General features: G+C 37.1%; 1 protein-coding gene and 1 pseudogene across 3 annotated transcripts in view; one reads left to right on the plus strand and one right to left on the minus strand.

Annotated features, from left to right (window-relative positions):
* TBC1D19 (TBC1 domain family member 19) overlaps positions 1-27,743 on the minus strand; it is a 144,161-nt gene that overhangs the window by 105,962 nt on the left and 10,456 nt on the right. For 2 of the 3 annotated variants that reach the window (XM_072737937.1, XM_072737940.1), the window contains exons 2-3: positions 5,816-5,888; positions 4,804-4,849 (exon numbers count right to left, since the gene is read on the minus strand). The exons of the other annotated variant lie outside the window; for it this stretch is intronic. In XM_072737937.1, coding sequence (XP_072594038.1) covers positions 4,804-4,849; positions 5,816-5,888 — 119 coding nt within the window. The remainder of the gene's footprint in view (positions 1-4,803; positions 4,850-5,815; positions 5,889-27,743) is intronic. 3 annotated transcript variants of the gene reach the window in all.
* LOC112923236 (interleukin enhancer-binding factor 2 pseudogene) lies at positions 11,828-13,042 on the plus strand (annotated as a pseudogene).

Genomic DNA, 27,743 nt, shown 5'->3' on the forward strand with positions numbered 1-27,743 from the left:
ACGTAACAATTCAACATTTACTTAGTGATTCCAGTTTCTTTCACAACAACATGTAACTCCTACTGGAATTATTCATAACACTTGTACCTACAGCAAAGCAGTCATGTTCCAATACTCAAGAACCATACACTGAATTTTCAAGAAATACCTTATCCCAAGGGGGACACCAACATGTAAAGTGTTTATGATATATCAAGCTTATTTATACTTATCCCAGGACCTAAGAGTAAAATGCTGAAATGTCCAAGGAAACATTTCTGGAATAGAAAAAGCAACCTGTTCTATCCAATCTCTAAAGCAGTTTCACCAAATGATCATTCTTAGCTAATTGTTCTTTCCACTGAAATCTGTACTTAATGTACCCAAATAAATCATCATTCCCCACTTACAAACAAACAAAAAAATTATCTATCTATATATCTCAATATTTCTTCATATATACAGATAGTTTAAAAAACATATTTCATACTGTTCATCATTCATAAGGGACACGTAGTTTAGAATTAAATATTGTTTTTAAACCCTTTCATTTTAATGATAATTATTTCTAAATTTAATAAAACTTAGAAATTTAGGATTGAAACTTGAGAGCACTTACTGATAATCTTAAGTTACTTAATGCACAAAGAAGTTTATCCATAAATAGGTAATAAGAGGTGGCAACCCCAAAATCATTAATGTCAAGCCAAAATCAAGTTAGATTTTTATTCACTCAAATATTTAGTAAGAATCTACTAAGCATTTAAGATACTAGAAATAGATCTGTAAACAAAACAGGCTCAAATTCTGTTCTTATAGAGCTCCCATATTTACAGGAGATGAAGTTTGCCGAATAGGAACAAAGCACAGAAACCTGTGAGGCACTCTTGACTCCTGCCTCCTCCTGTCCCAGAGTCCCCTGAAATACTTCTCAACTTTTCCACCCCACTGCCACCATTTTTGACAACCCACATCTTCATCTGACAGGTTCTTAAGCAGTCTCCCCTCCTTCCACTATGTTCAACCTATTTGTCAATTTGCCTGGCTGTTTAGCCAGGGGTAATGTCTTCCTTATCACCAGTGATGGTATTTCCAGTGTTTAGCATAATTTGTGGCACAAACTGGATAACCAGTACACTGCTGAGTGAGTATAAAATGCAAATATGATCATGTCACTACTCTGCTTAAAATTCTAAAATGATACCCAAATGTTTTTAGGATCCAGTCTAAAAAGCTTTGAGGGACACCTGGGTAGCTCCATTGGTTAAGCAGCCAGCTCTTGGTTTCCGCACAGGTCATGATCTCAGGGTCACGAGATGGGGCCTCACATTGGGCTCTGCACTCGGTATGGAGTCTGCATGAAAGATTCTCTCCTGCCCTGCCACCCACGCATGTGCTCACATGTTCTCTCTCTCTTGAATCAATCAACCAATCAATCAATCAATTGTTAAGTAAGTAAGTAAATAAAATAAATATCAAGTCTTGAGGAAGAAGTAAGGCATCCCTTCGGCCTAAGGCATTCTTCTCTACTCCTTCCTCTAACTCTCTATCTTAGCTTTTTTATCTCAATCTGCATATTGTGTCCTTTGGTAAGCCATCATGACATCCCCAACCTGGATCAAGTGCCTGCTCTATGTGTTCCTTGTACTATCCCATCATAGCACTTATGTTGTACTATAAGTGCCGCCTTAAACTATGTGTGCCCCACTGAGATGTAAGCTCCATGAAAGCAAAAACTATCCAGCTTGTTCATTATCCTCAATTTCTAGCTCAGTACATAATACATAGCAAGTATATTTAAAGAAACATTCAAAAGGCAGTAAAGAACTATGTAATTAGCACATTTTGGAAGTACTCTGGTCTACTGCCTGAGTACTCTTCCAGCAAATGCCATGAATGTCTATCAAGACGTAACCACGTCCTGTGATCTAGTGTACGGTACCCATGATTAAAACCTTTCCGTTTTTGGTCCACTACTGTTCAACATTCACACCTCTCCAAAGTGTGGCAAACATCTGCATATATCACCTGTAACAGTAGACTATGGTGTATGTTTTTATAATATATACTTATATAGAAAGACTTTTAAAAGGTTTGTTTACTTCTTTGATATTCCTTAAAGGAAAATTATAGGTAACCTAATTCTATATCAACTGTGCTACACAAAGTACAATGAAAACCAAGACCAAAAAAAATAAAGTGCATATTCCATGTAAAGACTATCTTAATTAAGTTTTTTAGTAAGTTTAGGATTAATAACTCCTAGGTATAATCAATTCAACAAATATTGTGTGTTAGCGTTGGTTGGTGGCCCAATACCTTCGTACCTGCTGACTCAATACCATTTATTTGATGTTATAGAAGGTACTAAAAGAAATGTAAAATATACTTGTTTCGTAACACTTTTAATACAAGTGAGACGTAAGATGTACACATATGTGAGATGTGGTAAAACACATGTGTTTTGGATTCAAACAGCTGGAGGTCAAGACCCAGTGCTACCATTTACTAGCCATATGATCTTCAGGACATTATTTAAGTAGTTTCAGCCTCAGTCTTCTCTTCTGTAAAACAGTTATACTAATAAATTCCACAATCATAGGGTTGTTGTGAAGATTACAATGTATAAGACAATTCATTTAAAGTGCTTTTAGCACAGTGCTTGCGTAAAACACTCATTTAATTGCCTATTAAATATTAACACAATGATTAAATAAGGTCGATCCCATGACCCCAAGATCATGACCTGAGACAAAACCAAGAGTGGGTCCCTTAACAGACTAAGCCACCCAGGCACCCCAAATAAATAGTCAGTCTTAAGTTGGAAGAACTAACCCAGGCTACAATTTAAGTTTTGGGTAAATGACAGAACACAAAAATTTTTCTCTTTTAAACAAGGATCAGAAAACAATCTTTAGCATGTTTACTAAAATGAAGTATAGCTCATGTGTCTACACCTTTATTAGGAAAGAGCGTTGTTTTTTTTCCCACTTCAATTATTTAACCTAGTGAATTCTTCTACTTTACTCTTTGCTTTCTTTACTTGTCCATCTAATGGTTTCTGTCAATGGAAAATGCAACACAATATACTAAATTCACTTTATTCTTCTGATTTATGTTAGGGGAAACACTTCTTCTTCAAGCTGGATGTGTCCTTCCCTGTGGAAAGAGCTTCATTACTGTAACACTCTTGGCCTCTCTCCAGGGCTTTACTTGTTACACCATTTTTAAATTTTGAAATAATAAACCAAACATGCTCACCAATGCTATTTAACTGGAAGTTTAAATCTATTTAATTCTGGAGTTCAGTTAAAGGATTTATTTTGCTCTTGCACTAAGCTATGTCCTCTTATCTAGTCTTTATCAGTAATAAAAGTAAGTTTTGATCTCCCATTTGCCTTTATATTTTATCTTATTTCTCAATTTCTTCAGAACCCAAGTGAGTAAAAAAGGTGATACTACTTGCCCCTTCAAAAATCCCAACAAGTTATTCAAAAATATTTATTTAATATTTATTGTTAGGATACTAAAAGTAAGACAATGAATGAAAAACACTATCCCTGCCATCAAGTAAAAAGGCACTCAGTATTCACTCATAGAACAAATTTCAGAAATGGACTGGACTACAAAAATAGCAATCATCAGTAATATCTCCTCTGGATAAGGATGATGAACAGTGGATGAGAATCCACTATTTGTAATTACACACAACCAGATACTTTTATTACACCATTATTGGACAGAAAGACACACAAAGTTACAAGCTTTCTGTGTAATAGAAAAGAGATAAATCATCATGTTCATAAGTAACCTGTGGCATCTCTATGCATATTGTACATTTAAAACCTTACTTATCATGATAAACATCTATTCCTTGGTGACTAGGACCAGAGGTATGGTCATAGTCAACTTCAATTAAAAGCACTTAAATATGATCTTATTTAAGAATGTAAACCAACCAGGAAAATGATGACAAGCAAAGAAGCAAATACTAATTTTTAAAATGTGTGTCCAACCACAGGTTCACAGGCCTCCATCTGAGTCTCTTTATTTTAGAAATAGTTCTGATAAACTAGATTATCTTGTTTCCTAATTAACAGCAGATTAGAAGGGACAAGTTAGAAACAGAAGTATGAGCATGTAGAGAATGTGAAAGACACAGGCACACTGATAGCAGTAATAAAATCAAAAACAAAACATAAGAACTCCATTAGACTATAAACTCCATGAGGGTAGGAGTTGATTTCTTGTTCTATATTATATTCCTAGTGCCTAGCACATGGTAGGTGCTCAGTAAATAACTGATGAATGATGGAAGACTGAATAAACTATAAACACTAACACTCCTTATTCTGTGTAACGACAAACAGTTTTATACACCTCAACAGACTCTGCGGGCAAGTCCAGATTAACAAAAATATTGATTTTCTTAATAATGACACCAATTTTGCAAAAAAATTTAAAAAGTTAATTATATTTAGAACAGTTGCTTTATAAAGACAGAAAAAGGGTTAATATCCAAAATGGCAATAAAAAGAACATTGATAAGCTTCAGTTTTCTGAAATATTAACTTATTTCCCTAACTACACTGGATAAATGAATTGTTAACATAAAAATTTCAGTGGTAAAAAAAACCTTACCTATTTATGATTCATTCTCAGGCAAGACTGTAATTTTTCAATGTATTAATTTAAATGAAATGCTATATAAATACTAATGAAAAATGTAATATAATGAGTGTACAAAGCAATACTATATTCATTACTTACAGAGTAAATACAGCTAAACATAATGGTATCTCAAAATAGGTAGAAAAAACTCACACACTCAGTTCACTATAAACAGCATTCTGAAGTTTCTTCTCCCAACCTATTTTTTAAAAAAGAATAAAATACACGAACATATTAGTTTTAAAAATAAGCATACATTATAATTAAATTTATCTCACTAAAACTCTAACAGCATATTTATTTGTGAAAGAACTTCTTCAAATGCCAATTGCTGTGTAAGTGTTATTAAGGAATGAAGTATTTCCTACATGTTCACAGTGTCTGTTGGCAAACACTAAGTAGCAAAATTATCAATATGACACTATTTTTTAAGTAAAACCATTGCACCATTTTCTCATGGTTGGAGGAACATTTCCTTCTTCCACTGCTAAGGTGCTCAATTAATGCCAAAATTACAGCTGTCTACTGTACTACTAGTGCTATGAGGAATGTGCCAAGGGAAGGGCAAGAAACATCCAGGCACCTGACAGACAGATCATAACCAATTAGTTAAACTAACTAGTCAGCAAACTCCTAAACAACAGAAACATTATTATGAGGTACCATCAAACCAGTTAGCTTGGCCGCTAACTACTTGAACTTAACCACTTAATATCTCAAGTAAGCCAATTTCCGAGTGCAAAGGTTAGAAAATACAGAACCTCTTTTCTTGCTCTAAAAGAAATTAGGGTTTTCTTTTCTTTTCTTTGAAGGATAGAAAAGAGGAGGGGGAAAAGTGTAGAAGGAAAAAAAGCCATAAATGAAAGCAAAAGAGGAGGTGCTTGGCGAGGGAGATTCTTCATACATTCAGGATGTATTTTGATCAGAAAGTAAACTACATTCAAAACTGATTAGTTTAATACAGTGATTCCCAGCGTTCCTGAAGTTTTGCAGTATTTTATTGAAATATCTGAAAGTTCTAATTCTCCTCAAAGAGAAAACTACCCAGCCACTGCTTCACAATTTTGAATGAGTAATTGAAGTCTGAAGATAAAATATTCCCTTCAAATGAAGTATTTCCTTATTTTCCCTTAAAGAATTAGGAGAGAAAAAGCAACTTACAAACCTGATATTTTAAAGAATTCCTTAATATCTTCTTTTAGTGATTCAAGTTTAATCTCAGGTCTCTGAAGACTGGCCTAATTTTAGAAAGAAGAAGAAAAAGAAGAAAGGAAAAGACGGAGGTCAAAAGTAAGTCATTTGGGTTGATATTAAATATGAATGAAAAGTTTTAAAAGAGGTGTCCAAATGTGCATACTATTTTAAAAATCCCATTTTGAAGTCCAAGCACCTCTAGATAATAGAATTATCCAGAATAGCTCATAATAGAGAAGACTTTTTTTACCTACTCTTAAAATACAGGATCTGTGATGGTATACCGTAGTCTACTCAAAATATAAAAACTTGCAGCTTATAAACACTTAACATTTTTATCTAGGACTTTTATCTTTGTGAATACTTAATATCTATTTTTCTAGCAGGAAAAATACTTAGCTTTTATAAATTCATTTCCTTAATATTATATCTAACATATACTGTGGCATTTACACCTAATGGCTTAAAAACCCCGTTGCATCCCTTACAAATGGATCTTTGAATAGCATCTTCTTTGGATTGCTGCTCAATGCAAACCTTTATTTGTTGTGCAGATTTATGGAAAACACATAAAACTACTAGTTCACAAATACTTATTAGTGTCTCCATCTTCAAGTGCATGTTTTCTATTCTATTGGATTTTCACACTGTAATTTTTACCAAAAGTAATAATTTCTCCAATTTATAATGGCTTTGATTATTTTCAAAGTGTTGATCTCTTATCATCTAGTTCTATCAAATTCTAAAAGTATTCCTAAAAAAAATAAAAATAAAAATAAAAGTATTCCTTAGGAAGGCATTACTATTAGGGTAACTAATGATAAGTATTTCAAATCTAAGAAATCAAACATTGATCTTAACTTCCACTCACTACTTCTTTCCTTCTCATCTATTTTTTAATCCCAATCAATGAAATTACCATGCACCAAATATTCTAAATCAGGAAATTTAGTTATTCTTAATTCTACTCTAACCCCTCAAAGATTCAACCCCTTTCTGGGAAGATGGCATTGGAGGCAGTGAGTTATTTTTTGGTTTGGGTGTTTTTGTTTTGTTTTTTAATCTCTCTGATTTCCACATAAAAACAGTCCAAACAACTGAATAGGAAAACCAAAATCCCATGGAAAACATTTACAACAAAACAGTGAAAATATATCCCCACAATAGTTGGGGACAAACAAACAACCATAAAACCTGTATGGTATTAGCATTTATGCAGGAAAAAGCCAAAGAAAGTAGTAGGGTACGTGATGGATGTGAAACAGGAGAACCCCCAAAACAGCCAACACTGTTTTCACTGGAACATATGAAGAGCCAATTTTAGAACAGGAGCGAAAACTGGGAGGGGTTTTGCCTAATTGAATATAGCAAATGAGGTCTGAAGAGACTGTGGCAGCCCAGCATCTGTGAATTCTTGACACTGACCAACCGGCATCCCCTTTCCAGATATGGCCATTCCGAAGAGAAAATACTGATAGAGTAATAAATATTGAGGATGACTGGGAACTAATGTATTATCTTGAAAAGCCAGTAAGTAAAGGAAAAGGCATGTCTTGCCTTTCCTAAATAAACTGCACATCACAGGGTAACTAAATAATAAATAAAATGAAATACCTCTTGATAAAAGTATTCCAGCTAGTAACTAAAACAGATGGGATATAAATAGAATATCACCATTTTGCAACCCCTAATAAGTGACTAATTCTAGGCATTGAGCAGAAAGAGCTGTTAACATTGCAAAAGACAATTAGGTATTATGTACTTCTCAATGAAAGAACACTCCCTTGCCAATAGTTATGAGCAAAGGGATGACACCACAGTCCCATCGAGCCCTTGGTCCTGCTGTCCATTTACAAGTCCTACAAAGGCTAAAGGAACATGTTAAGTTGCACCATGAGGGTGCATTCAGAAAAACCCAGGATGTGAGAAATTCTAAAGATCAAATGGCCCTGTTCTTTAGCTCACAAGATGTGAGGAAAACAAAGGGAAGGAGAGAAAACCTGTAGATTTAAAAAAGACATATCAAAAAAACTTTTTTAGGGCAGCCCAGGTGGCTCAGCGGTTTAGCGCAGCCTTCAGCCCAGGGCATGATCCTGGAGACCCGGGATCGAGGCCCACATCAGGCTCCCTGCATGGAGCCTGCTTCTCCCTCTGCCTGTGTCTCTGCCTCTCTCTCTGTGTGTGTCTCTCATGAATAAATAAATAAAATCTTTAAAAAAAAACTTTTTTAGGGGCACCTGGGTGGCTCAGTTGGTTAAGCATCCAACTCTTAGTTTGGCTCAGGTCATGATCTCAGAGTTGTGGGATGACCCCTGTCAGGCTCCGCACTCGGCCAGAGTCTGCAGGAGTGTCTTTCACCTTTCTTTCTCTCTTCTTTGCTCCTCCCCAACTCATGCGTGTTCTGTCTCTCTCTTTCTCTCAAGTTAATAAATTAAATATTTTTAAAAATTATTTTTAAATTTAAAAACTTTTTTAATTGGCAAGACCAAGTTAGGGTGTTTTCATGTGAGGGATATATATTTGCTTAATAGAAGTATCAAGAAATGCAAGAAAACAATTACCATAATAAAAACCAGGTTGTTTGGGAGGGAAGAGTTTGTGATTGAAGTGGGGCAAATGGAAGGGTTTCTGGTGTGGCTGGCAAAGTTTCATTTTTTTATAGGGTGGTTGTTATATGGTCGTTCATCTTATTATTTATTACATGGCAGGTTTGTTTTATACAGTTTCTGTGTTTTATTTTACAATAAAAAGCATCAAAAAAGAAAAATATGCCAATTTATTCCTTCTCTCCATTCTAAAGTCCCACACTTGAGCCTAAGTCCTCATCATTTCTCATTTGGATCACTGTAATAGCTTCCAAACTGTACATCTTGCCACTTCATCTAAATTGCGACTGTTCCCCACCTGGCATTTTCACACTCCCTTATTTTACTGTTTCTTCTTTCTTAGCATTTATTACCTTCTAATATACCATATGATTAATGTATTTACTATGTTTATTGGTACACTGTCTATAATCCTACACTAGAAGTAATAAGCCCCAGTAAAACAAGGATCTTTGCTTTTTTGTTCACTGTTATATCCTAAATGCTTAGAATGGTTACTTTCACATAATAGGTGATCAATAAATGTTTACTGAATAAATGAACCAATTTCTCTCCTCTTTATCAATCCATTCTCCAGCATTTTCTTCCTAAAACAGAAGGCCTTCCTGACTGCAAATCTCCACAGCATAAAATAAGGAATCTAAACTTTTCAACAGGGCACACTTGGCTCTTCACAATGTAGACCAACTTAACTCTCCAAATTCATCAGCTGCTCTTCTACCAAGCTAACAACATCCTCTCCTCTCTCACACCTTCTCTCCCCAACACACCCTACTCTCTCTCTAGTCACTGTGAACCACATTCACTGATCCCCCAACTGTTAAGTAAAGAGTTTCAGGCTTTTGTTCATGTTGTCTCTCAGATGCAAGTGCTCCCTCACCATCTTGGCAGATACCTACTAACTTCCAAGACATCCCTCAAATACCACCTCCTTTCTCAGTTCGCCCCTACCACTTGCCTACAAAGACAGTACACCCTGTTCCTGTTACAGCACTCATCAGATTATATTGTAATTTTCAGCTCACCTATTTTTCTTCTGGACTCTTAAATTCAAAGGCAAGGACCATAACTTCATTTTTGCATCTCTAGTATTAACTTAGTACTAATTGTAGCTTGAAAAATTATATAAGTCAAATCATGTTCTATCCTTTTTATACAATTTTCACCCAAGTAAGCAAGGAAGTTTATAGAAGTTATTGCTAACTAAAGAAACTGGTTTCTAGTCTCTTATTCCTAGGATTTTAAAAGCTGCAAAACTTTGCTCATTATTGAAAAGTACCAAAGCAAAAGGAAATAGGTTTTCCTTTACTAAGCCTATATTTGGAAATGACTCTGAGGTAGCATAATTAAAAGAATTTCAAGGGGAAAAACTGGTTATTCCTTCTAAATATGTACAATATTTTAAAGTTGCTAGACTTCCTAGATATATTTTTTAATCAAAGGCGAATCAAATTCCTAATCATCAACATAATTATAAAAATCTTGAGAAATTTGGGGCTCCTGCGTGCTTTGGCTGAGTGAGCATCTGACTCTTGATTTCGGCTCAGGTCATGATCTTAGGGCCATGGGACTGAGCCCAATGCCAGGCTCCGCACTGAGCATGGAGTCTGCTTGAGATTCTCTCTGCCCCTCTCCCTTTGCCTCTCCCCATACCATTCATACTCTCTCTCAAAAAAAAAAAAAAAATTCTTGAGAAACTTAAAAAGCAAAAGCAGGCCAGTGACAGGAGGGCAACATGGTAAGACAGTTCTTGAATATGTTTTAGTAGCATAATCCCTTTTTAAAATGAAACCCAATTTAAAACCTTAGTACATAAAACACATTGAAAGTGGTATTAGTAGACAGTAAAAATGAGTGTTCTCTCATTTACTAAAGTATAATTAATTACATTAGAAGTATATAGCTTTATTATGATATAGCTTCAATATCCAATTTGTTTTTGTATTTTGTTTTGGTTGTTCAACATAAAGAAAAAGTCTTGATTCACAGAGATAAGTGTTTGTACTTTTAAGAGCTTCCTGGCACTTTCAGCACACTCCCAAATTAAACTGCTGCGGGAAATCAAAAGCGGAGACTGAGAGAATTGTTTTTTTTTTTTTTAAACAAATTACTGAAGAAACACTTGGCTGGCTCGGTCGGTTAAGCGTCCAACTCTTGATTCCAGCTCATTCCATGATTTCAGGGTCACAGGATGGATCCCTATGTCGGGCCCCACTCTCAGCTTGAGATTCTCTCCCTTTCCCTCTGCACTTCCTCCCACTTGCTCTCTCTTTAAATAAATAAAATCTGGGGATCCCTGGGTGGCTCAGCGGTTTAGCGCCTGCCTTTGGCCCAGGGTGTGATCCTGGAGTTTCCAGATTGAGTCACGTCGGGCTCCCTGAATGGAGCCTGCTTCTCCCTCTGCCTGTGTCTCTGCCTCTCTCTCTCTCTGTCTCTCATGAATAAGTAAAAAAATATTTTAAAAAATAAATAAATAAAATCTTTTTTTAAAAAAGAAAACATAAATAAATAAATAAATAAATAAATAAATAAATAAATAAGGAAACAAATCACTGATATTAGTTATCATACGTAGAAAACTCAGAGTTTCTGATGCTTATAACTGCTAACACTACACATATCATATTACTACTATGTGATGTGTCACTGGCTCATTTGTTCAACATTGCCACAGTAATACCATTAAGGGAGCCTCTGCTGAGCAGATGCACCTGTGCTCTGCCTACACCCTGCGCTAGTATCCTTACTCACATAATGAACCGTGAGTGCTCATGCGCAAACCCCAATATTTTGAAATACCAATGTAGAATTATTTCCTTCCTCATCAACGACACATTTTTAAGTGTCTCTATATATGAAGATGATGAAAGAAATAGGGTTTTTTCCTGGGATTTATCTGCAGCCAAGTTAACCTGGAAGCACAACAGTTGATTATGAAGTATTTAATATAACAATGCATTTTCAAGAATGGTGCTTAATATGTTTTATTTACATTACTGTTAAAATTAAGAATTTTTGAATAGGGGTACCTTGGTGGCTCAGTCAGCTAAGCATCTCCCTTCAGCTCAGCTCATATCTCCAGGTCGTGGGATTGAGCCCCACATTGATCAGCAGGGAGTCTGCTTCTCCCTTGGCCCCTCCCCACTGCTCATTCTCTCTTTCTCTCAAATAAATAAAATCTTCAAGAAAAAGAATTTTTAAATAAATAGGACATTTCCTTGGGTATAACAGAGCACAATTTTAAAATCACTTGGGACTAAATAAATAAGGACAGAATTTGGCATCATAAGACCTTGAATTATCTCTCAGCCTTATTTTTTTTTTAAGATTTTATTCTGAGGTTAGGGTGGCTTCCATTGTTCGGGGCTTAGGGTGCCATGAGGGGTGTCCGAGGACGAGGGCGGGCGCTTCGGGTCCCGAGGAGGCCAAGGAGGCGGTTCCAGCCGTTTGTGCCACATATTCCATTGATTTCTATCTGTGTGAGATGGCTTTCCCCCGGGTCAAGCCAGCGCCTGACGAAACTTCCTTCAGTGAGGCCTTGCTGAAGAGGAATCAGGATCTTGCTCCTAATTCTGCTGAACAGGCGTCTATCCTTTCTCTGGTGACAAAAATCAACAATGTGACTGACAATTTGATTGTGGCTCCAGGGACATTCGAAGAGCAAACTGAAGAAGTGTGACAGGTGGGATCGTATAAAAAGGGAACAATGACTACAGGACACAATGTGGCTAACCTGGTGGGAATCCTAAAGATTCTGCCAGCACTGGAAGCTGCCGCCGCCCTAGGGAACGAAGTTGTGGAAAGCCTGAGAGCACAGGCTCCTTCTGAAGTTTTAACCATGCTGACCAACGAAACTGGCTTTGAGATAGTTCTTCTGATGCTACAGTGAAGATTCTCATGACAACAGTGCCACCCAATCGCCGAAAACTGGACCCATAATTCCATTTGGATATCAAGGGGCTGCAGAGTGCCTGAGCAGCCATCAGACATGCCCGCTGGTTTGAGGAAAATGCTTCTCAGTCCACAATGAAAGTTCTCATTAGACTGCTGAGGACCTGAGGATTCGTTTTCCTGGCTTTGAGCCACTCACACCCTGGATCCTTGACCTACTCGGGCACTATGCTGTGATGAACAATCCCACCAGACAGCCTTTGGTCCTAAATGTGGCATACAGGCGGTGCTTACAGATTCGGGCTGCAGGACTGTTCCTGCCAGGGTCAGTGGGAATCACTGACCCCTGTGAAAGTGGCAACTTCAGAGTACACACAGTCATGACTCTGGAACAACAGGACATGGTGCGCTATACAGCTCAGACTCTGGTCCGCATCCTCTCACATGGTGGTTTGCGGAAGATTCTTGGCCAGGAGGGTGATGCCAGCTATCTTGCCTCTGATATATCTACCTGGGATGGAGTGATAGTGACACCTTCAGAAAAGGCTTATGAGAAGCCACCAGAAAAGAAGGAAGGAGAATAGGAGGAGGAGAATACAGAAGAACCACCTCAAGGAGAGGAAGAGGAAGCATGGAGACTCAGGAGTGGCCTTCCTTTCTCTTCACCCCCTTTCTTGTCCAAGGGGAAGACTGCAGCCTAAGCTAACTGCTCCTGGGCTTTAATAAGGGGGCATTTCTGAGGGATAGGGGAGACAGAAGTGTCATTCCACTGGGTTCTGATTGGCTCAATAGCCAGAAGTCTTCCATTTATGACCTATGCCATCCATCTATAGTGAAACAATACCAGCTTTTCTCCTAAGACTTCAGAAAACCCAGTTCTTGGAAACCTCTCCAACCAGTACTTCGTTGTTGAAATGTTGTGAACTGTAATGTCTGCAATTTTTTTTTCCTAAGAAAAATGATTAAAGTACTTCCTAGTTAAAAAAAAAAAAAAGATTTGACTTTGAAATATATAGAGAGAAAATGAGAGAGAGAGCACGAGCAGGGGACAGAGGGAGAGGGAGAAGCAGGCTCCCCGATGAGCAGGGAGCCCAACGTGAGGCTGGATCCCAGGACCCTGAGATCATGACCTGAGCTGAAGGCAGACGCTTCACCGACTGAGCCACCCAGGCGCCCCATCTCTCAACCTTATTTATCATCTCGGTCAAGTAATTTAACCTCTCTGTATCTGAGTGTTCTTTATTTAATAGGGAAAGTAATACCTGAACTAGGTTATTGTGAGATTTAAATTTAAAATTTTTCAAAGTTATTTTTAGTTGGTCAGTCCAGTGTAAATAAAGTTGTGTTATAAAATATGAGGTATCCAGATGACAATGGACTAAATGTAAAAGACTAGCAGGGAGGGAGTGCCTGGAGGTAGAGGTTTTTTAATATATCTACAACAAAATTTAAGCTTTTCTTTAAACAAAACACCTGTAACTCACTATGAGAGCTGGTAAAAACAGGATAAAAAATATAATCCAGCAAGACTGTACATTACCCTGCATACATCCTTCACCCATTTATTTATGTTGACATTTCTGACATACTTCACCATTCTGCACTCTAAACACACATGACTACCTCTACTCCCACCACCCTTGACGCACACAAATAGATACAAGAATTCAGTTTCTACTTTCACCAGAACAATCTTAATCCAAAGCATTAGCCACTGGCAATCTTAAATTCCTAAACCTGGTAAGTAAAGAAAACTAGAGAAGCAAAGTGGCTAATGACTTGGCTAAGTCCAAGAAGCTGAGCAGTAACCTGAGACTACAGACTCCATGAAGTACAAAGCAGGGCATAGCAAGGTCTACAAAAGAGGGTTCCAAGGATCTTTTAACTCCCTTTAAAGAAGCCCCCATCCTCTCCACTTCTCACTATGCCATCATGCTTCATCTTTCTGTGTCTGAAGAATCACAGAATTTCAGGGTTAAAAGAAACTACAGAGTTCTTCTAGTCCAACTAACCATTTAATAAAACTCTCCTTTCTAGGGGTTTCCTAGCTTAGAAACTCTAACTTAGAAACTGTAAACTAGGGGGAGAATTAAGATGGCCAAGTAATAGGGAGACCCTGAGCTTGTCTCATCCTAGATCAACATCAGATCATTTTGGACAACTGGCAAATCAATGAGGATTAAGAAAACAATCTGCACAATTAGAGGGAGAGACTATAGCAAATGCAAGGTTCAGAGATGTGAACTAGAGGAGAAAAAAGCCACAGTGGCACAGAGGGAAGAGAGCTCTTTATACAAAAGAAGTCAGGGAGGGGGGAAAGAAAGCAGCACATAGGATTCCTGCAAATTCTGTGGTGCGAGGACCCTCTGGGTTGGACTGGGAGAGAATGTCATCCTTCCTGGAGTACATTTGGAAGACAGTATATTGCCTCTCCAAGGACAAAAGGTCCACCAGGCTTCACTGAGTGGCCGTTCAACAGCCAGGGACTGAGGTTCACTCAGAGGGTAGATAACCTGGTTGCAGCTTTTCCCTGTGCTTGACCATAGAATCCAAGCACCTGTGCAGCCCTGCAACTTCTTTTCTTAGAGCAGCGCCAGGCATAGGTGCTCTTCCAGTGGAAAGGACACCTTGCCGGGTCCTTTCAAATTTGGAGTTTTGGGCAACCTGGGTGGCTCAGTGGTTCAGCACCTGCCTTTAGCCCAAGGCATGATTCTGGATACCCAGGATCAAGTCCCACATTGGGCTCCCTGAATGGAGCCTGCTTCTCCCTCTGCCTGTGTCTCTCCCTCTCTCTCTCTGTATTTCTCATGAATGAATAAATGAATGAATGAATGAATGAATGAATAATTAATTAATTAATTAAAAAATAAAATAAAATTTGGAGTTTTGAATCATCGCCACCCTCCAGAGATAAAACACAGAGAACTATGGTACCAGGCATGCTGATGGCCCAGAAACAGATAGATTGTGGGCAGGGATCTGATGGAAGCCTGGGGCACAGGAGGAGAGATTGATCGCATTTCACTGAGGGCCTCCTGAAGAGTGCCCCCAAGTTCCCCTCCTGGGGGGAACAGAGAACAAAATGATGTCATCTTACATCCCACCCACCAGCATCTTCAGACTTCCCAGAGAAACACAACGGCCCTAGTGGAGGCTGGAGTAGCTAACAAGAAACCCCACCCCCCTCCGCCTGGCAGGGGCATCTTTATAGGTTAGGTCTGACTGTGAAGCAGTGCAGCAGGCCTCTCCTCCAGAGGACCAACACAGGCCCTCCACATGTACCGAGTCATAGATCAGAGAGTGCGCCAAAGCATGTTTCAGTTCTGGTGGAAATAGGACCACATTTTGCTTTCATTTTTTCTTTGGAATCAGGCTTAGGCTTATAGCTTTTTGCTAGTTTACTTGTATATTTGCTTGTTTCCTTTTCTCATTTTTTGGGTCAGGCTTTTTCTTTGGAATCAGGCTTATAGTTTTTTTGTCTGTTTGCTTTTTTGTTGCTTTTCTCTTTTCTTGGATCAGGTTTTCGGGGGGCATTTTCAGGCTTATGTTAACAAACAAATCAAAGCACACCTAGTTAAAGGTCCAAACACTCCCCATGACAAGCAAGGAACAACTCTGCAGAGGACTGACCTGTGGGAAAGAGCAGTCAAAACACAACAGCAAAGTGCACAGCATACACCAGAAACACCTCCTGAAGTCCAAGGCCCTGGACAGTGTATGACCTCCTTCTTAATACAGTATTACTCTCAGGAGCAGGAAATGTAACAAGCTTTCAGAATATGCAAAAGACCAGAACCTAGACATAATGACAAAATGGGAGGAATTATTCCCCAAAAATAAGGTCAAGAAAAATCACAGCCAGAGATTTGTTCAAAACAGATATAAGCAATATACCTGAACAAGAATTTAAAACAATAGTCATAAAAATATTAGCTAGGCTTGAAAGAAGCATAAAAGACACCAGAGAAACCCTTGCTCAGGAGATAAGAGACCTAAAAACTAGTCAGACTGAAATAAAAAATGCTATAACTGAGATACAAAACCAACTGGATATAATCACAACAAGAATGGAAGAAGCAGAGGAATGAGTAGTTAATATAGAACATAAAATTATGGAAAATAATGAAGCTGAAAAGGAGAGGAAAAGACAACTATTAGATCATGAATATAGACTAAGGAACTCAGTGATTCCACAAGCATAATAATATCCATATCATAGAAATTGCGGAAGAAGAAGAGTAGGAAAAAAGGACAGAAGGTTTATTTGAATAAATTATAGCTGAGACCTTCCCTAATTTGGGGAAGGAAACAAGCACTCAAGTCCAAGAGGCACAGAGAACTTCCCTCATAATTAACAAAACCAGGTCAACAATAAGACATATCATAGAAAAACTTGCAAAATACAAACATAAGGAGAATTCTGAAAGCAGCTAGGGACAAAAGGTCCTTGAACCTACAAGGGTGGGCATACAAGGGTGGGTTAGCAGCAGACCTGTCCACAGAACTTGGCAGGCCAGAAAACACCGGCATGATATATTCAACAAGCTAAATGGGAAAACTATGCAGCCAAAATATGCAGGTTGTCATTTAGAACAGGAGAGGGTGGGTGTTGATTGGGTGTCTGCCTTCGGCTCAGGTCATGATCCTGGGGTCCTGGAACTGGGCCCTACATTAGGCTCCCCACTCAGCAGGGAGCCTGCTTCTCCCTCTCTCTCTGCTGCTTCCCGTTTGTGCGCGCGCGCTCTCTCTCTCTCTCTCTTTCTGTCAAATAAATAAATAAAATCCTTTAAAAAATAGAATAGGAGAAGAGAGAGAGTTTTCAAGACAAGCAAAAACTAAAGGAGTTTGTTAATGCTAAACCAGCTCTGTAAGAAATACTAAAGGAGACCTTTGAGCAGCAAAGAGAGACCAAAAGCAACAAAGACTAGAAAGAAATACAGACAATCTACAGGAACAGTGACTTTATAAGTAATACAATGGCACTAAATTCATATCTATCAAAAATTACTCTGAATGTAAATAGACTAAATGTTCCCATCATGGACATAGGGTGTTAGAATGGATAAAAAAAACAAGACCCATCGACATGCTGTTTACAAGAGACTTATTTTAGACCCAAAGACACCTCCAGATTGAGAGTGAAGGGGTAGAGAACCATCTATCATGTGAATGGACATCAAAAGAGAGCTGAAGTAGCTATACTTATATCAGACAAACTAGATTTTAAAACAAAGGCTATAATAAGAGATGAAGTAGGGCACTCTATCATTAATAAAGAGGTCTATCCAACAAGGGGATCTAACAACTGTAAATATTTATTCCCCAACTTGGGAGCAGCCAAATATATAAATCAATTAATAACAAACTTAGAGAAACTCACTGACAATAATACAATAATAGTAGGGGCTTTAACACGCCACTCACAACAATGGACAAATCATATAAGCAGAAGATCAACAGGGAAACAATGGCTTTGAATGACACACTGGACCAGATAGACTTAGGTATTCAGAGGATTTCATCCTAAAAGAGAATACACATTCTGTTTGAGTGTACATGAAACAATCTCTAGAATAGATCACATATTGGGTCACAAATCATAGAAAATTTGGAAAAGCCACAAGTACGTGGAGGTCAAAGAATATCCTACTAAAGAATGAATGGGTTAACCAGGAAATTTAAAACCAACAGAAGAAGGGTAATAACTAAGATTAGAACAGAAATAAATGATATAGAAATTAAAAACAAAACAAGAACACATCCACAAAATTAGGAGCTAGTTCTTTGAAAGAATTAAAATTAATAACCCCCTAGCCAGATTTATTTAAAAGAAAAGAGAGGGGCAGCTCTGGTGGCTCAGCGGTTTGGCGCCACCTGCAGCCTGGGGCGTGATCCTGGAGACCCGGGATCGAGTCCCACGTCGGGCTCCCTGCATGGAGCCTGCTTCTCCCTCTGCCTGTGTCTCGGTCTCTCTCTCTGTTGCTCATGAATAAATAAATAAAATCTTTAAAAAAAATAAAAAAGAAAAGAAAAGAGAAAGGAACCAAATAAAACCATGAATGAAATAGGAGAAATCATAATCAACGCCACGGAAATACAAACAATTATAAGAGAATATTATGAGCAATTACAGGCCAACAAATTGGGTAATCTGGAAGAAATGGATAAATTATTTTGGATAAACAACCAAAACTGAAACAGGAAGAAATAGAAAACTTCAACAGATCCAACAAAGAAATTGAATCAGAAATGAAAGACCTCCCAACAAACAAGAGTCCTGATGGCTTCCCAGGCAAATTCTACCAAACAGTTAAAGAAGAATCAATACCTATTCTTCTGAAGCTCTTCCCAAAAACTAGAAATGAAAAGAACACTTCCAAATTCATTCTATGAAGCCAGCATTACCTTGATTCCAAAACAGGAAAGACTCCACTAAAAAAGAATTATAGACCAATATCCTTGATGAACATATGTGCAAAAATTCTCAACAAGATACTGGCTAATCAAATCCAACAGTATATTAACAGGATTATTCACCATGATCAAGTGGGATTTATTCCTGGGCTGCAGGGGTGGTTCAATATCTGCAAATCAATTAATGTGAGACACCACATTAATAAAAGAAAGGATAAGAACCATATGATCCTCTCAGTAGATGCAGAAAAAGCATTTGACAAAATGCAGCATCCTTTCTTGATAAAAACTCTCAAGAAAGTAGGGATAGAAGGAACAGATCTCAACATTGCAAAGGCCATACACAAAAGACTCACAGCTAATATCATCCTCAATGGGGACAAACTTAGAGCTTTTCCCCTAAAGTCAGCAACACAACAGGGATGTCCACTCTCATCACTGTTGTTCAACATAGTACTGGAAATCCTAGCCTCAGCAATCAGACAACAAAAAGAAATAAAAGGTATCCAAGTTGACAAGGAAGGTGACATGATACTCTACGTAGAAAACCTGAAAAACTCAACCACAAAATTGCTAGAACTGGTATAGGAATTCAGCAAAATCAGAGAATATAAAATCAGTGTACAGAAGTCTGTTGTATTACTATGCACCAATAATGAAGCAGCAGAAAGAAAACTCAAGGAATCAATCCCATTTACAATTACACCAAAAACTGTAAGATCCCTAGGGATAAACCTAACCAAAGAAGAATTCTGTACCCTAAAAACTACAGAACACTTATGTAAGAAATTGAAGGCATGAAGAAATGGAAAAACATTCCATATTGGAATGGAAGAACAAATACTGTTAAAATATCTATACTACCCAAAGCAATCTACACAGTCCATGCTATCCCTACCAAATAACACCAGCATTTTTTACAGAGCTAGAACAAATAATTCTAAAATTTGTATGGAACAACAACAAAACAAAACAAAACAAAAAAACCCTGAATAGCCAAAGTAACATTAAAAAAGAAAACCAAAGCTAGAGCCATCACAATGACAGACTTCAAACTATACTACAAAACTGTAATCATTAAGGCAGTAGGGTACAGAACAAAAACAGGCATATAGATCAATGGAACATAATAGAGAATCCAGAAATGGACCCTCAACTCTATGGTCAACTAATCTTTGACAAAGTAGGAAAGAATATCCAGTGGAATAAAGACAGTCTCTTCAACAAATGATGTTGGAAAAAATGGACAGTGACATGCAGAAGAATGAAACTGGACCACGTTCTTACACAATTAACAGAAATAAGTTCAAAATAAATGAAAGACTTCAATGTGAGACAGGAAACCATCAAAATCCTAGAGGAGAACATAGGTGGCAACCTCTTTGACTTTAACTGTAGCAACTTCTTACTAGATGCATCTCCAGACCCGAGGGAAACAAAAGCAAAAATGAACTATTAGGACTATCGAGATAAAATCCTTCTACACAGTGAAAGGAAACAATCAACAAAACTAAAAGGCAACCTACAGGATGGGAGAAAATATTTACAAATGACATATATGATAAAGGGCTAGTACCCAAAATCTATAAAGAACCTAACAAACTCAACACCCAAAAAATAAATGATGTAGTTAAGAAATGGGCAGAAGACATGAACAGACATTTTTCCAAACAAGATATCTAGATGGTTAACAGATACATGAAAAGATCACCCATCAACAGGAAACAACACATTTTGGCGAGGATGTAGAGAAAAGGAACTCTCTTACACTGTTGGTGGAAATGCAAACTAGTGTAGCCACTCTGAAAAAGAGTATGGAGGTTTCTCAAAAAGTTAAAAATAGAGCTACCCTACAACCCAGCAATTGCACTACTAGGTATTTATCCAAAGGATACAAAAATACTGATTCAAAGGGACCCATGTACCACGATATTTATAACAGCACTATCAACAATAGCCATGTTATGGAAAGAGCCCAAATGTCTACTGATTGATGAATGGATAAAGAAGATGTGGGGTGTGTGTGTTTGTGTGTGTATTAGAATATTACTCAGCCATCAAAAAGAATGAAATCTTGCCATTTGCAACAACCCGGATGGGACTAGAGTGTATTATGCTAAGCAAAATGCTAAGCAAAGTCAGAGAAAGGCAAATACTAAATGATTTCACTCATATGTGGAATTTAAGAAACAAAACAGATGAACATAGGGGAGGCGAAAGAAAAATAAGATAAAAACAGAGGGAGACAAACCATAAAAGACTCTAACTATAGAGAACAAACTGAGTGCTGCTGGAGGAGAGGTGGGGAGGGGGAGGATGGGTTAAATGGGTGATGGGCATTAAGGAGGGTACATGTTATAATGAGCACTGGGTACTATATGGAAGTGATGAATCACTAAATTCTACTCCTGAAACATACAATAAAATAAAATAAAATAAAATAAAATAAAATAAAATAAAATAAACTCTAAACTAGCTTTCTAGTTTAGAAACTCACTACATCTCTACCTTAGCCAATTCTATATTTGAATTGTTACATTAGAAAATTCTTTATTATGAGCTAAAATTGATTCCTCTTACCATCTGCCACCATCACACACACACACACACACACACACACACACACTCACACACAAAATGCCACAAAAAATAAGCCTAATTCCTTTTCTCTAAAAGACCTTCAAATAGTCTAAGAAAGCTATTGAATCTTCCCTAAAAGCTTCTTTTTTCAAGGTCGCAAATATTTCCAGATTCTCCAAATTCTCTTCATATGACAGACTCGTCTTACCATCCTACCCATTCTTCTATGAGCAAAGTCCAATCCAACATGTCCACTATTGTAGTAACTTCCTAACTGATCTCTCTACTTCATTCATTTCACTAGACCATTGATTATCAAACTTTTAGCCCTGGGGACCCTTGCTCTCCTAAAAATTGAGGATCTAAGAGTCCTTTCTTTATGTGGATTACATCTAATGATATTTACAGTATTATAAACTAAAACAGAAAAAAAACCTATTTTTTTTATTAGTATGGAATTTCCTCAAAAATTCAGAAACTGTATTACTGCATGATCCAGCAATTTCAATCCTGGGTACATACTTGAACACATATTTGTACATTCATGTTCACAGCAGCATTACTCACAATAACTAAAATGTAGAAGCAACCCAAGCATACACAAATGAATGGATAAGCAAACTGTGATATGTATACACAATGAAATATTACTCAGTACTTAAGAAGAAAATCAAAAAAAAAAAAAAAAAGAAGGAAGAAAATCTTCACACAGCTAGAGCATGGTTGAACCTTAAGAACATTATGCTAGGTGAAATAAGTCTGACACAAAAAGACAAATACTATGTAACTTCACATTAATGAGGTACTTAGAACAGTCCAATTCATAGAGACAGAAAGTAGAATGCTGGTTGCCAGTGGCAATGGGAAAAGTGGGAATGGAGAGTTAGTATTTAATGGGTACCAAGTTCTATTTTGGGATGATGAGAAAGTTCTAGAGACTGATGGTAATTGATGGTTGTACAATAATGTGAACATACTACAATAAAAATACTAATTCATTTAAAAATAACTCATAAACCCATTATATATTAGCCTAAATATTTTTATTTAAAAGAACTGTATATTCAGAAACAAAAATTTGTGAGAAAAGGTGGCACTGTCTTACATTTCTACAAATCTCTAATGTTTGGCTTAACTGAAGACAGCTGGATTCTTCAATCTGCTGCAATATACCATCTGTGACACTATGTTATTTTGATTGAAATATATGAGAAAGGTCAGTGTTGCACAGATATATAACTGGAAAAGGGAAGGCCATATAACTAGAAAAGGGTATCCTTTTAAGATACTTATTCTCCTTTGATAGCTACCAAAATTTGACCAGTAGTTTCCTAAAAATTAGTTGCAACATGGAATCTAAACATCAGTCAACTTTTCACTTTTTTATTACATAAACATGTAATGCTCTGCTTTGCACTTTGAATCAATATTCCACCTATACATGACTTCATAACATTATGCATTGATCATTTTGAATATATTAAGTGACGCACTAGACACGTTCACTAAACAATATCAAAAGGTAACATTCTTTAACATCATCATAAATATCACCAGTAAAGTCTTTTAAGTATTGAGGAGCTATCAAGTTCATAGTGGTGAATTCAAGTTTTCCAGAATCTAAGTGTCTTTCATCTCTGTACCTCAAGAATCAGCACAATAGCTTTCACATAGTGAGTACTTCATAAACATGTTCTAAATGAATCCATTTGCACTGAAGATTCCTTAGACTTACACCTGCAAAAACCCCATGGGAAACATAAGGTGATTGCTCTTGTTCTCTGGAATTTTTAGTCCAGACAAGAAACTCAATAAAAAAAACTAATGCCACTGTAAGAAAGAAATGTTTTTTTAAAAAACCTTATTTTAAAAAGGTATCATCCATTAAGACAGGCAATTAACTCTAATTTAAGAACTGGAAAAGGAGAGCAAAGGAGTATAAGCTAAGTAGACTGAGCAAAGGTATACAGATGTTCTTGTGCATTATCACTTTGTGGAAAGGCAAAAGTTCCAAGAGAATGTAGGAAGGAATAAAGTGGAAGATGAAGCTGGAACAGCCTCTCTTATTCCTATCTGCTGAACTCACCAGTGCCAGATTAATATTCCTTAAAAAATCCTTCATGTCTTCAGCCTCCTCAAAATACCTCAATGACCCCTTTAAAACCTACAGAATAAGGCAAATTATTCTGGCATTTATGATCTTCAAAAACCTAGTCCTTCTGAACCTATATAATCTTATCTTTTGTTGGGAAGGAAACATTTTCCTCTACCCTTCAAAGATTCTTTCAGCTGGTCTAAGAATTAAATTGACATGAAACAGATTAATAGGAGAAAACCAAATTTAAATTCATACACATGGGAAATCCACACACATAACAAGTTGAAAATAGAAAGGTAAAAGGACATATACATGCCATCCTAAGCTAAAGAACGGAGTAGAAATTCGGGGCTTCAAAAGGAAGGAAGGTAATCCACGGAGCAGTAAGAAGAGCAGATGTTCCATAATAAGATGTTTGCCCTGCCATACAGACGGGTCACTCAGATAAAATTTATCTCTGGTAATAATTCTTATTCTGGGAAACACCACAGTTTAGAATCCTCTAGGTAGCTAAGTGCAAAGGTTTCTTTTGAGCCTGCAAGATCTCAATTGCCTTCAACTCAAAACAGTCCACATACCGAAGTGGCACATTTTGGGGAGACTTGTTCTGAACTCCTTCACTCTCTAGAAGTGACCTACAACAGATATCTTCTGCTTAACCTCCTTGCTGTTCCTATATTGGGAATTCACTCCAATCTTCCCACCTTCAGTGCTAGCCAAGCCTTCTCTACCCCCAGCTGTGTCCTTTGAGTATATTTATATCCTAGTATATGCCTTATTTAAGTATACTTATAAAGTATACTTATAAAGTATACTTATTTAAGTATACTTATATGCCTTATTTAAGTATACTTATTTACATTCTTTCTTCTTTCAATAATTAATTGAACACTTCCTATGTGCCAGCTGCTGAATATAAAAAGAAAAACAAGACATGATTGTCCCTCTCTCTCTCTTGAGGAACTCACAATGTATTGAGAGACAGAAAAAGCTGGGGTGCCTGGCTGGCTCACTCAGTAGAGTATGTGACTCTTAATTCTGGGATCTTAAGTTTGAGCCCCACATTGGGTATAGAGATAACTTGGGGGGAAAAAAGCTAAGAATAAGTATGATAAATAAATGCTCTTTCCTGCATCAACACACATTCTTCTCATTAACATCACTGTTTGGGACTTTGTCTAGTATCTTCCATCACCACCACAGAAGAGGCTCAATTAAAATATGCTGAATTGGGTATTCCCATTCCTTCCTAATATTTTTGGTTCTTTATGAAACTGTAGACCTTATCTATTTCTGTAATTTAAGTAGTCCCAGGGGACATGCATTGTAGCCAGGAATGAGTTTTAGTTACAAATGGGAAGTTTTGGCTCTGTGCAAGCTGATCATGCCTTAATACTCAATCTGTGTTGTATAATTCAAGCCCTGCTCTGGTTTCTCTCACCTGAACATAGATCCTTCACTGGTTTTCTTTTGCTGACATCCCAAAGCTGACCCAGTTCTCTGCTAGCACTGGCTGTCTTATCTCCCTTATTTCACATCTTTACTTCTTAGCCTTTCATAATATACTTTATGCCTGAGCCAGTCTTCAGTTCACATTTAGTAATCAATCTTTTCCTTGTTTCAGCTTGGCCTTATCTAATTCAAAAACCTGACATGACCTCTAAGCAACTCCATGCTGAAATAAAATGCAAAGAGATATGCTTACTTACTGAAAGCAAATCCTTATTTTAATAGTTATGTTCACTCTCTCTCCCCAAGTATATAAATTCTATAGAGAAAAGAGGTTTCTTATTTTTAAATGCTATATACAATCATTCATTTCTACATAGTTGTAAGAAGGTGGGGGAGAGACAGTAAAGTATTCCCAAATTGAGAAGGCACTTTAATGGTGCAACCACTCTGGAAAACAGTATGGAGGTTCCTCAAAGAGTTAAAAATAAAACTACCCTACAATCCAGCAATTGCATTACTAAGTATTTAACCAAGGGATATAAATATATTGATTCTAAAGGGCACATGCACCCCAATGTTTATAGAAGCATTATCAACAATAACCAAATTATGGAGAGTCCAAATGTTCATTGACTGATCAATAGATAAAGAAGTAGCGTGTGTGTGTGTGTGTGTGTGTGCGTGAGAGAGTGAGAGATGGAATATTACTCAGCCATCAAAAAGAATGAAATCTTGCCATTTACAATGATGTGAATGAAACTAGAGCGTATTATGCTAAGAAAAATAAGTCAGAAAAAGACAAATAACATATGATTTCATTCCTATGTGGAATTTAAGAAACAAAATAGAGGAACATAGGGGATGGGAAAAAAAAGAGAGAGAGAAAGGAAGACAAACTGTAAGAGACTTTTAACTTTAAAGAACAAACTGAGGATTACTAGAAGGGAGTCTGATGGGGGATGGGCCAAATGGGCAATCAGTTAGAGGGTGTCACTTGTGATGAGCAGTGGGTGTTATATGTAAGTGATGAATCACTCTACTCTTGAAACCAATATTACACTATATGTTAATTAACTAAAATGCAAATTAAAAAATTGATACCAAATCAATCAATGAAAGAGAGAAAGAAGGCACTTTGAGGCCAGAAAATGAAACTCTATACAACTTACACAGTTTTACAAGGCAACTTACTGATAGGGGTGGATCAGCAGATGACAATTCAGGAGCTGTATAGCTATTCTCCACAAAGTCTAGACCTTAGTATTGTATAGTGTGACAGGATATATAGGAGGGCACTGTAGTGAGATCAAAGGGTCTGCATGCACCTCAAGGCTTTGCATGCATCTAACTAACAGCTAACCTTTCATTAGATCTTGTGGCACTACCTGTGCATCAGGAAGGAGAAAGACTAAATTATCTTTAATGGATTCGTGGGAAGTCAAAGCAAGCCTGCCCCCATTCTAGCCTTCATGGGCATTTCTAAGTTATGTGTTTTAATTTCCAAGAAGCCAGGAACACATAGCTTCAAAAAAGGTCATCCATGAACATGAACATAATGAAGGGCCAAGGATGGAGTCAGTATTCTCGGCACTTCCACAATTATCTTACTTTCCAGGATTGAAGAACACAATAGCCAAGACAGATATGTGTAAGAATGATATCAGTCCTTGGTTCATACCAAATACAACCAGAGTCCCTGAATTATTAATTTATATATCAACTGCAGTAGTCCAACCCGCAGCTTAACTATATATACACCAAATCCTACCCTAGAGGAAAAAAAAAGACAGAAGATGGTAAGCTCCATTCATGGCACAGGCCTTTCAATACCAATGTATGTTCTGGGGAGTCTGGGTGGCTCAGTGGATCAAGCGTCTGTCTTTGGCTCGGGTCATGATTCCAGTGTCCTGGGATCAAGCTCTGCATTGGGCTCCCTCCTCAAGGGGGAAGCCTGCTTCTCACCCTCCCTCTGCTGCTCCCTCTGTTTGTGCTCTCACACTCTGTCTCTCAAATACATAGATAAAATCTTAAGATTTTATTTTGTTTGAATCAAAGATAGAAGCTTGACTGAGCCAGGCAGGTGCTCCAATAAATGATATCTTTAAAAAAAAACAATAAATGTTATATGTCTTACAGAAAATATATTTCATTAAAATTTATCTAAATTCATTAAATTTTCATTTCTTTAAAATAAATGATAAATGAAGGTCAGTTTCTTCTTTTTATTATCTCTAAATTATCTCTACATGTATATATTTTTGATAATGATGAATAGAAAACTATTTTAAATACAATTTCATAAATTTTTTTGTAAGAGACAACTAGCACTGAGATGCTCTGGGGTTCTAGACTTATAACAACATCTTATCAATTATATTATTCTTTCTCTCTCCAAAGCATATCTTCTTTCAGGTTCCTTCCTTTCACAATTCTATTATTTATAATAACAATCTGAACAACAAGGCTTATTAAACACTTAATGGAATGGAAATGACATTTGAGGTTTTTACACAACATCCATTTTAAATACAAATAATGAATGATACAAAATAACAATGTTGATCTTGGTGCTAAACATCAAATTTGGATTTGGTTATCACTCTAGTGTCTAGAGGATGAGTGAGCAAATTCAATTTTACGATGCAGGTTGACTTCATAACAAAGTAACTCAAGAAAACTTAGAAATCAAAAAACATCACCCTTTCCAGAAACACAAAATTCCATGTTATTACATGAGGATCTTGATAATTAAACTTCAATCTACAAAAGGATATATTAGGGCACCTGGTGGCTCAGTCAGTCAAGCGTCTGCCTTTGTTTCAGGTCATGATCCCAAGGTTCTACTATCAAGTCCTGCA

Source organism: Vulpes vulpes, chromosome 14 (genome assembly GCF_048418805.1).
Source record: "Vulpes vulpes isolate BD-2025 chromosome 14, VulVul3, whole genome shotgun sequence".
In the NCBI taxonomy this organism is placed as follows: Eukaryota; Metazoa; Chordata; class Mammalia; order Carnivora; family Canidae; genus Vulpes; species Vulpes vulpes.